This window comes from Cervus canadensis, chromosome 1, assembly GCF_019320065.1.
Source record: "Cervus canadensis isolate Bull #8, Minnesota chromosome 1, ASM1932006v1, whole genome shotgun sequence".
Classification (NCBI taxonomy): Eukaryota; Metazoa; Chordata; class Mammalia; order Artiodactyla; family Cervidae; genus Cervus; species Cervus canadensis.
The window spans coordinates 63,332,111-63,346,924 of NC_057386.1; the positions used below are offsets into that span (position 1 = coordinate 63,332,111).

A 14,814-nucleotide genomic window follows, 5' to 3' on the forward strand; every position below is an offset into this window, starting at 1 on the left:
TCAAAATGTATTTAACATTGTATTTAAATGAATTTATTATGGGTAAGTATCTCTCTTAAGTTAAATAAAACAATTTTTTTCCATTTATTCATTCATCCACAAATATTTATTGAGTGCCCTGTGTGCCAAGCAATGCTGGAGAAACCAATGAAAAAACAAGTCTCTGCCCTCATGGAGCTTCTTCTAAGGTGGGTGGGGAGGCCAACACGGCGGCTTCACTGCATCCTGTGTTCAGAGTCTCATTAGTTTGAAACCCAGAGACTGACGGGGCTCTCATCACTGCCTAAGCCAGGGAAAGTCACTTCTAATATTTCTCGGGTGTTTGGCTGAATGCATTTCCTGAAGCTGTGGGTTGAGGACTTCAGTTTCTTGCTCATATTCACTGTTGTCTCCTAGGGTGCACCTGAGTGTCTCCAATAGGACCACTTGTTTTACGACAGCTGCTTCTTCAAAGCTGGCAGTAGAGACAGAGTCACTAGCAAGACAGGGGGCTTACACAATGTGACAGGATTAGGGGACTGACACCCCATCATCACCTTCAACACATTCTGTTGTTGAGAAGTAAGTCACTGATCTCACCCATTCTCAGAAGAATCTTATAAAGGGCATGAGCCCCAAGATTCAGGTATCCTGGGGACCAGCCTCGGCTCTGTCTGCCATCCTGGGATCCAGGATGAGTCTGAAGGGGTCAGTTGTTGTGCACAATGGAGACTCTGGAACATGGCCCCATGTGACCAGCCTACATATCCAGAAGACGGAAAGATGGAAATATTTGGTGAGCAGCATTAATGACCTACGCTTCCCCGGTGACTCAGCAGTAAAGAATCTTCCTGCAATACAGGAGACTCGAGTTTGAGCCCTGGATCAAGAAGACCCCCTGGAGAAGGAAATGGCAACCCACTCCAGTATTCTTGCCTGGGAAACACCATGGACAGAGGAGCGTGGTGGGCTACAGTCCCTGGGGTCACACAAGAGCTGGACATGTCTGAGCAAGTAAACGACAACAGCAACATATTAATGACCAACAGAAGCAAATGTGTAAATATGCAATGTGTCTATAGAAAGTGAAAATTTAGTTGCTCAGTTGTGTCCGACTCTTTGCAGCCCCATGGACTGGGGCCTACCAGGCTCCTCCGTCCATGAGATTTTCCAGGGAAGAGTACTGGAGCGGGTTGCCATTTCCTTCTCCAGAGGATCTTCCCAACCCAGGGATCGAACCTGGGTCTCCCACATTGCAGGCAGATGCTTTACTGTCTGAGCCACCAGGAAGTCCTACAATATGTCGAGTGATGATAAATACTACGGAAAAATTAGAGTAGTATATGGGGAGAGAGACTGACGGCATGTGAGAATGGGCATCAATCAGGACAGCTTAGGTTATGCCGCTATAACAAGTATACAGAGTCCGCCATGGGTCCAGACTAGTCTCCAGGGAATCATTGGTCCAGGTAGTGACTCAGTAACTTAGCTGATGTCAGTTGCACCATCCTGTGGTCAAATTATCTGGAATACGTGGTCTGCCCTGTGACTGCAGAAGAAGGCAGACATCAACGTTTTTCATTGACTCTGAAGTGCTTCAACCCGGGAGTAACACGATCCATGCTCAAAGTCATCATCTGAAGCTTCCAAAGTTCACAAAACACGGAAGTTAAACCAATGCGACACTTAAGTAGAAATTAGTAACCTCACTTGTTTGTAAAATAAGTTAAACTAAGGTTGTTTGTATGACCCCTCGGGAAATGTTCAAGTCTGGTCTCTCTGTGTTTGATTTTAACAGAAGCAATAATGATGGGCAAGGAAGTACAATCTCCATGATCGATCAGGTGATAGTTGGATAAAAACCTCGACAGAGGGAGGGAGTACCATGGGGCCGTTGAGCGAGTGAGTGCTCTGGGTGGCGAGAACAGCCAGGGTAGGACATGAGCAGATGGCAGGCAGGTCCTGCAGGATCTGCGGTGTCACAGCTCTTGGGCATCATGGGAAGCCCCAAGTGGGTAGATAGTGGAAGTGTGATTCGGGCCAGCATGCTGAAAGGACCCTTTTCAGTTGCTTTGTTAAGAACAGACCGTCTCAATACCCACTCTTTCAAACCAAAAGCCCCTGTACCCCATAATGCAAGCTCAGTGGACGGTGGGGCAGGCAGAGCGCTCGTGAATCTGGCTCTCTTGTAGGTAACTTTTACTTGGCCTCTGAGTATTGGCTGTTGCTGCAGTTCAGACACTCAGGTGTGTGCAACTATCTGTGACCCCATGGACTGCAGCACGCCAGGCTTCCCCATCCTTCACCAACTCCCAGAGTTTGGTCAAACTCATGTCCCTCGAGTAGATGACACCATCCAACCATCTACCTCACCCTCTGCCACCTCCTTCTCCTCCTGCCCTCAATCTTTCCCAGCATCAGAGTCTCTTCCAATGAGTCAGTTCTTCGCATCAGGAGGCCAAAGTACTGGAGCTTCAGCATCAGTCCTTCCAATGAATATTCAGGGTTGATTTCCTTTAGATTTCCTTGCTGTCCAAGGGACTCTTAAGAGTTTTTTCCAGCACCACAGTTCAAAAGTGTCAATTCTTCGGTGCTCAGCCTTCTTTATGGTTCAACTCTCACATCCATACATGGCTACTGGAAAAACCACCACTTTGACAAGTCGGACCTTTGTCAGCAAAGTAATGTCTCTGCCTTTTTTTTTTTTTTTTTAACAATTCATGGCATTATTTTATATGCTCTTTCAGAATGTATCAATTCTGCATTTCACCTTGAATAATTACTGGGAAGAAGCTGCCTATTCAGTCATTCTCAGAGATCTGATCCCATTTGCAAATAGTCACTTTTCAATGATGTGCTTTTTATGATACCATCAGCTTTGGATATTCTAGAGAAAACAGAGAGAAAACCAGAGGCATTTGGTTTTCTCCTTCGGAATCCCAGGCTGAAAGAGCAGCCTCTTTCTGAGCGTGCCCTTCAGTGGTGGAAGGAAAGAGAGCGAGATAAGGGCCACACAGCACCTGTTCAAGCTTCTCTTGGAAACTAGCACACTAGCACTTCTGCCCATGTCCTGCAGCCAAAGCAGGACGTCAGGCTTGCCTGACGACATGGAGTGTGCGTGCGTGCATGGAGTGTACTCCTTCCGCAGGGGCTGCTGTCAGAGTGAGTGTGTATGATCTACCACGGTCTCTGAATCAAGTCAGTCTGGTCTGACATCCATGCAGGAGGTCTCCAGCTTAGAGGTGCAGGTTCCAACCCAGTGTGGGGCTCTCCAGGGAGGGGGCAAGGAGGCTGAGAGCCCAGCCACAGCATCACTCCCTCTCCGAGGCTAGAGGCCAGGAAAGGAATTAGGAGAGGAGGGGTCGTGAGGAGCAGAGGAGAACCTCCAGGTCACAGAGTTTGCAAGAGGAGAGGTTCACCAAGAAGAGGTGGTCTGCAGGGGAATGAAGGATTGGTTGCCTCAATGAGGGGTGACCAATCCCACTGGGACAATCTTTGAGCTACTGACTTCCCGCCTCAAGTCACCGGGATACGGAAAAGAGAGCAAAGCGAGCACAGCCAAGCCACGCCTGCAGCTCAGCCTGCAGCTCTCCCTGGTGCGGCCTGCTCGGTCCCGTCACAGCACAGGGCATTGTCATGGGTCGGCTGGGAGCACCTCCAGGGGCCGGCGCTGTGCTGAGGAGGAAGCGGGAGGGTGGGATTCAGGCGGGGGCACGAGGCTCCCGCAGCAGCACGTGTGCTGAGAGCAGGTGCCTGGTGCGAAGCCATCCGAGGGTCCTGCTCAGGGGCTGAGGACAGGCGGCGGCCGGCCTCGGTCTCTCCCTGCCCTCAGGTTCCCTGCCCATGCCTGTGTGCTAGGTCAGCTTTTCTCCCAGGAATGACCTGAGAAAAACAAAAGGCAACAAAACTGTAGTCTTTAAACATCGTATTTTAACAACAAGGTGGGGCTATGCCGCAATTTATTCTTTTGGCAACAAAAGACACAGCTGAGTCTTTCTCAGGCTGACTCACGGCTGCTGGCTGGGCCTGGATCAAAGAGCCCCAGCAGTCATGTTTTCACTTCAGGGCGACTGACCAGGATAGTTATCTTGGTGTCCTCTGGACCGTCCTGGTTTCAGCCACGAAGTCTCAGTTCCCAGGAAACTACTCCGTCCTGGGCAGTTCATCCTGCAGTGAACTGTGGGATGCTGGCACCGCAAACACATGGATCTCAACATCAGGTGACCCAAGTTCAAACCCTGTCACCTCCGAGCTGTGATCTTAGGGAAGTGACTTCCTATTTCAAAGCCGGGGGAATGTTTGTGTCGCGCGATCTGTTATAAGGTCTAAGTTCTTGCCTAACCAGGCACAGTGTCCCATCACTGATGTTCTCTGTGTCACTGGCCCCTGTGCTTTTCCAAGCATGCAGAGCTCACACTTCCTGCTCCTGTCGGGGAGAACCTGGGTATTCGCACACAGGCCCCTTCTTGCCACCGGCTCCCCACACCCGTTCTCTGCTGGTGAGTCTCCGCTGCCGGCTCACTGAGGCCTCTCCCAGTGACTCTGCTCTTCTCCCCATTTCGTTTCCTTCCTAGTGCTGAGCTTGAGCTGGAGGTGTCTTGTTGCGACACCCCTTGTTGCGACAGGAGCAGGCAACCTTTGAGAATGGCTCCCTAAGAGCCCCACCACCACTTGTCTCTACCCCTTCAGTGGGGGCAGGACCTAGGGATGTACTTCTCACAAAGAGAATGTGGCAACGTGATGGCACGCCGCTGCTGAGATTACGTTCTGAAGATGTGGCTTCTTCCTCCCCTTTCTCTTCCCTTCCCTCTCTCTCTCCCGCCTCCACCCCTCTCCTGTTCGTCCTGTTAAAGCTTGTGCTGTCCTAACGGAGAGAGCAGTCTGCCGGCAACAACCTGCAAGGTGCTGAATCCTGCCAACGACTATGAGAACGAGCTCGGAAATGAACTTCACCTCCCCCGCCGCCCCGCCGCTAGCTTACCTTGGAGGCGCCTGCAGCCCTGCCTGACGCCCCAGCTGCAGTTGTGGGAGAAACTCCAAGGCAGAAGGCGCCAAGCGGAGCCACGACTCCAGACCCGCAGAAACTGTGACTAAGAACTTGTTATCTTAAGTCACTAAGTTCGGGCGTCATTTGCCACGCAGTAATCAAGAACTAGTGCAGTGTCGTATTGTTTATTTCTCCCTGTAGCGCCCTGGAAGGAGGGACTCTGCCTGTCTTGTTTACTCTGGTGCGTCCAGAGCAGAAAACAAAGTCTGCAATACAATAGCTGCTCAGTTTTATTGAATGAGCGCATCATGGGGGCACAGACTGCTCACAGGCATGTCAGGACAGATGAAACAGATACGTGCTGAATGCATGCGTGATTTAGTGACCGATTAAACATGAGAAGGGTTGGGAAGAGAGTGTCTGGGCAGACTTACTTGTGACTATCAAGCGCCCAGGCCCCTATTGTGGGCTCAGAAGATGCAGCAAGGAATATGTTAGTAACTGAACAAACTCAGGCATAGATTTAAGTCAGGGCTAGGTAAGAAGTGGTGTTTGGTGTCGACACACCGAATGAGAAATATCAGTAAAACTTCTGATTGGCGTTCAGAAAGAATCTAGCTTTTTACAGAACATTAAATGCGAAAGTGTTTCACAGAAGAGTGTGCATATCCCACTTCTGTAAAAACACACACATACACAAGTCTGGGAGGAAATGGACCGAAATGGCAAGTGCTGCTTGGTGGGTAGCAGGATTACACTGGTTTTCTTTTTTTTTCCCTTTTGCTTATCCATATTTTCTACAACAGATGGAAGGAACAATAAATGTGTTTCCACTTATTCTTAAAAAGGGATGCAAGAGCCCATAGCGATGTTCAGTCAGTACCACGTAAGTGCTCAATACCCAGGTGGGAGAGTGACCCAGTGACAGGGAGGGGAGAGGACTTGGTTGCTGTGGGCAAAACCCTAGGCGTTTGTAAAGCAAGATTTCTTGTTGGGCCAGTGCAAAAGCGTTTGGCATTGACTCTCGGCAGCATCGACCCCTCCTCTGCCAGCCCTACACTCCCCATCTCTGAAACAGGCCTCAGGCCTACGTTTCAAGTTCATTTCTGGCCACCATACCAGCCTAAGCATTCTTTTATCCACACTTGCCTGTCTATTGCCTTATCGAGCATTTGCCCAGCCCTGGAGGCTGTCCTGCATTGGACAGCTAGACTAACATCCCAGCATTGTTTTGATCATCCTTATTACAGGCTGGGCATGAAATCATGAGCTTAAGACTGCTTCAGCCTTCATCTCATCCCCAAATGAACCTGACCAGACTTTCACTTCCCATCAAGAAGTGAAACACAGGAAACCAACATGTTCCTTCCAGTATAGCCACTACCTATTTCTCCAAGTTCTGCCTCAGAATTCCACCAGCAGTGCCTCGCTTCATGGCTCCCTGGACTTCAGTCCTACGAGTTACTCTGGCAGACTGTTTCTGAATAGCTGCTCAGCAGCTGACATACATTCATGACTGTGATCTTAGGCCTTATTTTTCTGAAGCAGAAGCCCCACAGGGAGCACACACCGTTTGAGGAGTCAGATAGCCATGGGCTGTGAGCTGCAGCCAGCTTCCCCGGGACGTGGGAGCCCGTTGGCCGGGCGCTGCCACTACCCTGGGTGAGTGACTTTGGGGCACTCCTGGAATGGCGGGGCTGAAAGGCAACGTCTGCTGGCTCTGCGGGACCTCCTCCCCACAAGGCAGCCCACGCTGTGTTGGCTGCCAGGGGCTTAGACATCACAGATCTCTCCAACTAGTGGGCAAAGAAAGACACTTCTCCAAGACTGTATGGTGCCGTTCAATTTTAGGAATGCTCAGCAGCATCCACTTGCCTCAGCTCTGACACAGGGAAGCCTCTATTTCATCTTGACTGGGACCACGAGACTGGTTCCAGTCAACCAGCGGGCTGTGGGCAGAAGCGACAGCCAGAACACAGTGAGTCTCTGCCGGGCCCGAGCCTGGCAAACACCTGAGTCCTGCTGCCCCTCCTGCGGGTGTCAACAGAGAGGCCGCATGCAGAGCGGGCCAAGCGCCCGGGCACAGCGGCTGGAGGCCGAGTCCCGCCGGGGACCCTTGTCCCGTAGCGTCACCAGGCCCTGTTCGGGGATCCGTTCGTTTCTGCAGTGTAACCTAGCCTACCCCAACTGATACACAATCAGTTCTCGATCCTGACTCATTATTATAATTTAATGACCTTTTTAATTAAAGAAGGCAGGCACACGTGTGGTTGGTTTCTTTTCAGCAGCACTGTGGTTCCGGAATGCGTGATGGACTGGGGGACGAGGCCTCACCAGCACTGCTTGCTCCTTTGAGGCAGGACTTGCTTTTCAGATGAAACCAGACCAAGTGGCCGTGTCAGTGTCGCTGTCCACACGGTCCTGAGATCGCGGCACGTGGCCTGTTCCTTCCAGTTTTGTTGTTGCTGTTCCTTCTATTTTTTACAGGTTGTAAATAAGTTCTTCATCTACAGTGAATAAATAAACACCCAGTTGAAATAAACATCCGTCCAGATAAAATGACGCTGGGTAAAGTTTTTGTTTTGTTTCTAAAGAGCTTTCCTTTGATACACTACATGCATTATGCATACACAAATGACAAATACATTGTTTTACTGACAGTTTCTCTGTACTCCAGTGTATTAAATTATGCAAATGTCTGGGTCACACAGAAATAATTATTTTGAAATGTTCAGTTTACATAAACATATGTATTTTAAGTTGTATTTTAACTAATTATAATTAGACTGCATTACATTTGTATGTTGGCTATAGAGTGTTTAAAGACATTCTTACGTGCCTTTAATCCTAGCCCAAGTAATTACTACATACCTCATTTTATAGGATTTTTATTAGGGAATGTTTAGTGAAAGTTTCTCTTTGCCTTTGCCTTTAAATTATGTTCTTTTATAGCATAATGTAAATTTTATTGACTTTAGCATTTGTTTTTAGCATACTTACTTTCAACATGGTTAAATAAAATACACATTCCCTTAAGATTTAATTAAAAGTTTTAAGAGAAAGGGGAATAATGGTAATACATGCTTATAATAGGAAATACCAAAAAAAGAAAATGAAAATCACACACAATCCTGCCCACCAGATGGTGCCCCCTCCTCCCCACGTCCAGACGGGCTCATTCTGCTCAGAAACTGCATCCTACCTTTCACTGCCTGTCTCATTCTCTTCCAGTGATCTTAGAGGCTTCTTCATATTCCAACATCTGTATGTACTGTAATTTAAACATATTCCTGTTGTAGAGTGCTTATTTGTAACTCAGCACTGTTCTAAACACTGGAACGAATATACTAATAGATCACAGGCAGAACAATGCCCCTGCCCCAGAGATGCCCACATCCTAAATCTGGAGGCTTTGAATATGTGACTGCAATGGTGAAAATGTGTGACTCTGAAGGTATGACTAAGTTAAGGACCTTGAGGTGGGGAGATTCTCTGGGTGGACCAAATCTAATCACACGGGTCTTTGAAAGAAGAGAACCTTTCCCAACTGTGGTCAGAGAAAAAGATGTAACAATGGTATCAGAGCCAGAGAGAGGCCACATTGCTGGCTTTGAAGAAGGCAGACGGGGGCCATGAGCCAAGAAATGTAAGCCGCTTCTAAAGGCTGGGGAAGTCAAGAAAGGAGCAGATTCTTCCCTGGAGCATCCAACCTGCTCTAGGTGGTAATTCCTAAAGAAATTCCTCCTTGCCAACACCTTGATTTTAGCCCAGCAGAACTTGTGTCGGACTTCTGACCTACAAAGCTGTAAGATGATACATTCATGTTTTTTTAAGCCACTAAGTTTGTGGGAACTTTTTACAGCAACAATAGAAAGAAAACTCATACCTTTTTGTGCATGAATTTTTTTTTCTCACTATTTTCCTTAAGAGTCAATTCCTAGAAGAGTTTTCAAGGTACCTAATACACATTGCCAAACATGCTACCATCTCATCAGCAATGTATAAAGGCTGCCTCACCTGGCCGCTACTCACCCTGAAATTTAAGTTCCTATGTATCCTGTTGTTTAGTGTTCATTTAAATTGATGATAGTAATTATATTGGACACTAATGGTAGCTGAGGATTTACTATGTGCCAAGCACTATCTCAACACTCAACTCATTTAATCCTCAGGCCTCTTTGATAGCTCAGTTGGTAAAGAATCCGCCTGCAGTGCAGGAGACCCCGGTTCGATTCCTGGGTCGGGAAGATCCTTCCCTGGAGAAAGAATAGGCTACCCACTCCAGTATTCCTGGGCTTCCCTTGTGGCTCAGCTGGTAAAGAATCCGCCTACAACGCAGGAGACCTGGGTTCAATCCCTGGGTTGGGAAGATCCCCTGGAGAAGAGAAAGGCTACCTACTCCAGTATTCTGGCCTGGAGAATTCCATTGTATAGTCCATGAAGTTGCAAAGAGTGGAATATGGCTGAGCGACTTTCACTTAATCCTCACAACTCTATGAAGTATGTTACCACTGTTATCCTCGTGTTACAGAAAGAGGAAACCGAGGCACAGGAAAGTTAGTTCAGTTCAGTTCAGCTGCTCAGTCGTGTCCGACTCTTTGCGACCCCATGGACTGCAGCACGCCGGGCCTCCCTGTCCATCGCCACCTCCTGGAGTTTACTCAAGCTTAACAATGAGAAAGTTAAATATATGATAAGCCTGGAGTTAAGACCCCACAAAGTCTGGTCCCAAAGGGGATGTTTGCTGATAAGTCTCCCATTAAAATCAAAGCTCCTGGAAGGCAGGGTTGGCCTCCTCTACTGCTTCGCTTACTCTGGGCGTCCACAAGTTTCCCAGGTGGTAGTATTATTCAACAAAGAAACAGTTGTCATGAAGAGCTCTGTACATGGAGATGAGCATGTAAAAGCAAGGAAGTCCATTTAGTACATAAAGAACTGTGGTAATTCTCTTGCCTTTGCTTGTGGTCAGCCACAGAATAATGGAATTATTCTCTAATCATTAAGACTCACCTCTTTAGCTACCAGATGACCGTGCTCACACCTGTCCCTCCACTCATTCCTTTCCACACACTCCCGTGATTCAGACGCTACGCCAGAGACAGTGAACAGGACGAAAGGGGAGGGCCGTGTCAGCTCCAAGGCTGCCACACAAACCCACAGCAGGAGCCGGACAAGCAGACGTGCTGCTGCTTCGAGGCCCAGGCCCCTGCTCTCCTGCGGCTCCTATTACCAGAGCAAAGGCCAGCCAATGTTCTGTGAGGGACGGGATGAGCACTTCAGGCTATGCGCTGCTGGGCAGACGCGTGAGGAGTCGCTCTGCCCCAGGATGACTTGATCCACACAGCAGTCCACAGGCCGTGACATGCCACCCACAGCTGGGCATCCTGCCCCTTCTCTCGGAACTGGCCCACCCTGCTCAGGTCTGCACGGCCCACCCGCCCCGGGAGATGCAGTGCCCTGCGTGTCAAGGCTCAGGTGCCTGCGGGGGACCCCCAGGCCTGCCTGCCCCCTTCCTGCCCAGCGGTCCCTGCCCCCGGCACCCCGCACATGCACGCTCAGCTCCCCCGCGGGCCTTCTCCACGGCCACCTCACCTCCCATGTCAGCTGGCTGCGGCTGGCCTGGCTGAGGGCAGCGGGGCAGTCACAGCCTGATCAGCCCTCGGGCTCCTCGCTTGACCACTTTCCTGTCTCGGCGCCATCGTGGCTGCCGCCTCCCCAGCAATTTCTCCCCAGTCTTCTCTGCCGCTGCTTCCTCTTCCAAACAGGGGCCTTGGCTCAGAGCTCTGGTCCCTTCTCCCAAAGAGGCCCCTCTAGAACTGTCCGGAGGCCAAGGATGGACACCCCCACTATCTCCAGCCCCAAACTCCCACGACCTTCCGATTTCTTGAGGCCACAGTCCCTGTGCTATCTGCACATGGGGTACCAGACCTCCCAAGGCCAGCATGTACCTCCGGGGCCCGGCCCCCAACCAGCCCACTCCCCTCCCCCACAAGCCCCTGGCAACCTCTATTCCACTTCCTGACTCTAACTCTGACCACACTAAACTCATCGAAGTGCAATCACATACTCCTGGCCCTTAGTAACTGGCTATTGCACTTGGCCTATTTTCTGAGCTCACCCGTGTGGCAGCAGGTGTCAGAACTCCCTTCCCTCTGAAGGCTGACTCATACCCCACTGTGCACACACGTTTTGCTCCTCTGTCTTCAATCGATGGACGCTGAGGTTGTTGCCACCTTCTGGCTACTGTGAACAGTGTTGGCTTCAGCGAACATGGCGCACAAGTGTTTATTTCTATTCCTTCGGGTGTACACCTAGAACCTAAAACGACTTTTCAGTATTATTCCGTGTTAAGGACGGGGTCAGGCATGCCAGGAGGTGCTCCCTGCAGGAAAGCAGTCCCAGATCACAGTCCTCTTACCCTCCTCACCCAGGCGCCACGAGACCATGAGAAAGGAAAACCAAGTGAACCTGACATTCCACTCAAAAACCTCTCCCACTCAATTTCCGACACAACAAAATGTAAAAATAAGCCATTTTTATTAAAAGTTGAAAAGTTTTCAAAGTTTATACATGTAATCAGATAATTCCACCATCACATGAATCTCTAAAATCACTGACAAGCAAATACACGCTGGCCTGGTGAACACACACCAGCTCCACGACCTGCTCAGAACTTGCATGTGGACTCAGCCTGCTCACTCGGAGGGAACCTTGACACGCTTACTAGCATGCCCCTGTTGCTGCTGGCCCCTGGGGACTGGCCTGACGGAGGTGAGGGAATATCCCTGCCACGTGTCAGCAGAACAGCGCCGGGCTCTGCTCCACCCAGCAGCCGTGCCCACCAGGCCCGATCTGTCCAGGCAAGTGACTAGCAGTGAGGTTCCCCAAACTGGAGGCTTGTTTCAATCAAAGCAGCGCCTGAAACAAAATCATCCCCACCTGAGCCATGGGCCAATTACGGCAGCATCCCTGGGAATGCTCCCCGAGCGAGGTGGCATTCTGCAAGCTCCCGAGGAGCCAGTGCTCATGGAGGTGGACCCGCCGCAGCCCCTTCTCTCCCCAGTCTTACCTTCTTAGATGCTGTCCTGGCTCCAATGTAAACAGTTGGTGTGTCGATGCGTTTCTGGGGTCACGATGCTTTGTCTCTATCACCGATTTGTGAAGGGTTAAAAAAATAGAGCATCCAGATTTCGTAAAAAAATTTATTTTCATATAAAAGTGCCAAAATATCCACCAACGTCAATCTATTTCAACAACCAGTTTACGCTAGTAATCCAAACACAAGCCTCTTTATTCACATTGTTTAGACTCGAAACCTTTTCACATGTTCCCACAGTAGCTCGAGTCTCTCGACAGTGGGAAGTTTGCATTCCTGTTCGCTGTGCTAGTCCATATGTCCAGGTCCATGTAGGCACGGAATGGGTTAAACCCGGGGTAGTACTCCTTGCACATGACCGCCTGGTTCTCCAGGTGAGCCGAGTGTTCCGTGGTGGGGTTGATGGTGCAGCAATTCTCATACACATCGCTTTGTGGGGCCCAGATGGAACCAAAAAGTCCAGACATTGGAGACAAGCTTCGGGTGCTTGTGAGGTAGGGCTGAGGCATACACAGGGAGAGGGGGAGAAGGAAATATTTAAAGAAATAAAGACGCCTTAGAAAGCAATGTCAAGGTTGACTGCATCCTCGTGGCTACCACAGTGGAATCAACCCAGGCTGCCTGGATGTTACCACACTATTCTCAACCACCCTGGTTTCCCTAACTCCATTTTTCTCAAAGAGAAGGTCAAGAAATTCCCATCCAACTAGATAAGCTCATTTCAGGTCTAATGCCCTCTATCTGTAAAAACACGGTGGAGAGGGTGTGACCGGGGGAAGCCCTCCAGACCCGCGGGTGACCCTGCCTGACCTTCCTGGAAGGTTCACCTCCTCTCCTCCCACAGGTGGAAGGTCAGCGGGGCCACAGGCCCCCAGCTGCCTCCCGGAGGGCTTCCTGGCCCAGGTTCAGCGTCACCGACAACCCTCTCTCCTTGGTGCGTTTTAGGGCACCGGGGCTGCCAACGTCTGCAGGCCCCCGTCCATCTGACTACCTGGGAGGCCCCTGCAGAGAGTGGCTAGTGACCCAGGGGAGCAAGCCAGGCTCTGGCGCCTCTGAACCCGGCCCGAAGGCCCGGGATGACGGGGGCACCGGGAAGAACCCACATGATGCCAGGGCTGGGTGGCACTGACCGGAGAGCTGATGAGACTGGTGTGTCCCCAGGCGGTCGGCACGCTGGCAGGGCTGCCCCAGGCAGACGGGGAGCTGTGGTCAGCGAAGTCCGTCTGAACCTCGGCAGGACAGGCGAAGCCGCTGGGGTAGTTCACGCTTTCTGCAAAGAGCAGAGACATCAGCAGAGGTGAACATCTTTCAGGAGAGACTGGAATTCTCACCCTCAGGCCATAAGCTTTCAAGGACTTACTGTGTTGACAAACTAAAGACAGACATGAAATAATTACTCCGTGAGACACAGCACCTGGTAAGCCCTCAGTGAGGAAGTTCTTCCTCTGGGCTTGATTTTCTGTATGTGATGATGGGGGGCGGGGGCGGTGGGGGGACTGTCATACACAGAGTACGCTGTAATATTTAATAGTAGTAAATACTACTGTAGACTTAGAGTGCCATGGTTCTTACTAGTCCTTTTTTCTCTGACTGCCTGTCATGCCAGTGTCGGCCATCTGCACATACACCACATGCATTGATAAAAGCAGGAGGAAACCAAGCATTTCTCAGCTGGCAGTAAGAAGGCGTAAACACAGCCTCACCACAGCAAGAAAGCTACCACAGCACCCCCTTGTGGTTACCATAGAGCACTGCATGGATCAAAGCCCAGAGAAGTAGAAGCATCTGTACATCAACACACTTAGCACAAGCATTTGCAATCCATCGCTTCCCCTCCATGCTCTTTCCCTTCCTTCTGCAGCACTATCCGGGGACATTAGAGTCAGAACATGCTGAGGTTCCTTCTGCAGCACTATCCGGGGACATAAGAGTCAGAACATGCTGAGAACAAGCACGTACATCATTCTACCTCTCCTGGGACTGGTTTGCCTAAACAGAATAACTAAGTAAAGACCCAGCCTCCCGATAGATAATGCACAATTCAGGTTCATGCAGGTCCAAAAGATCCTGTTCTACCTAATCTGAAGGACTAAAGAGAGTAGGGTTGTTTGTACATGTCCCCAGACCCCTGGGTCTAGCAGGCTTTTTGAGGCCATATAAAATTACACACGGCAAGTGTGCGGCACCCACATGAAGGCTCAGCACACATCTGAAGATGACTCTGAAAGGCACTTTCTCTGTAGCCAGTGCCTAAGCACACACCCTTTCGGCTTTGACTTTCTGAGAATAGAGGGATGTCACTGGGACTGTCCAAACAGCTTTACCTTCTGGAAAGGCATTGTAGTCGTTCAATTCCAGGGGGCAGTACACACTGGGAAACTGGCCTTCACACGTGGCGTTCCAATCAATGAAACTGCTACAGAAAACAAGGGGTCTAGTTTCAGAAACAGATGTCGACAGAGCAAGGAAAGAAAGAGGAAAAGGATCTTACTGCCCAGCATCCTCATCACTGCCAGTTCTTCAGTTTTGGAAAATAAAAGAAGCACTTTATCGTCACAGAAGCAAAGACTACCTCAAGGCTCACCAGCACCAACACGGTGCGGCAGGATGGACGGCTCGGACCAGACACCCCTCCTTCCTTCCTTCCTTCTCTTACTGGAATACAGTTGCTTTACAACATCATGTTAGCTTCCGCTGTGCGATGACGGGAACCTTCCACGCGTACACACACGCCCCCTCCCTCAGGGGCCTC

At 50.1% G+C, this 14,814-nt stretch overlaps 1 protein-coding gene and 1 long non-coding RNA gene across 4 annotated transcripts in view; both read right to left on the reverse strand.

Annotated features, from left to right (window-relative positions):
- Nucleotides 1-7,175: 7,175 nt before the first annotated feature.
- On the reverse strand, nt 7,176-10,821 carry LOC122453262. Its single transcript, XR_006272995.1, has 3 exons — nt 10,559-10,821; nt 8,169-8,237; nt 7,176-7,473 (listed from the first exon to the last, which is right to left on the reverse strand). It is a non-coding gene; the product is annotated as an uncharacterized LOC122453262 (long non-coding RNA).
- A 1,333-nt stretch (nt 10,822-12,154) lies between these two features.
- TMEM131L (transmembrane 131 like) overlaps nt 12,155-14,814 on the reverse strand; it is a 170,865-nt gene continuing 168,205 nt past the window's right edge. For 2 of the 3 annotated variants that reach the window (XM_043484267.1, XM_043484287.1), the window contains 3 exons: nt 14,387-14,478; nt 13,193-13,332; nt 12,155-12,562 (listed from right to left, as the gene is read on the reverse strand). In XM_043484267.1, the coding sequence (XP_043340202.1) occupies nt 12,287-12,562; nt 13,193-13,332; nt 14,387-14,478 (508 nt within the window). In that variant the 3' untranslated portion in view covers nt 12,155-12,286. The remainder of the gene's footprint in view (nt 12,563-13,192; nt 13,333-14,386; nt 14,479-14,814) is intronic. The other variant, XM_043484277.1, reaches the window with a different exon arrangement.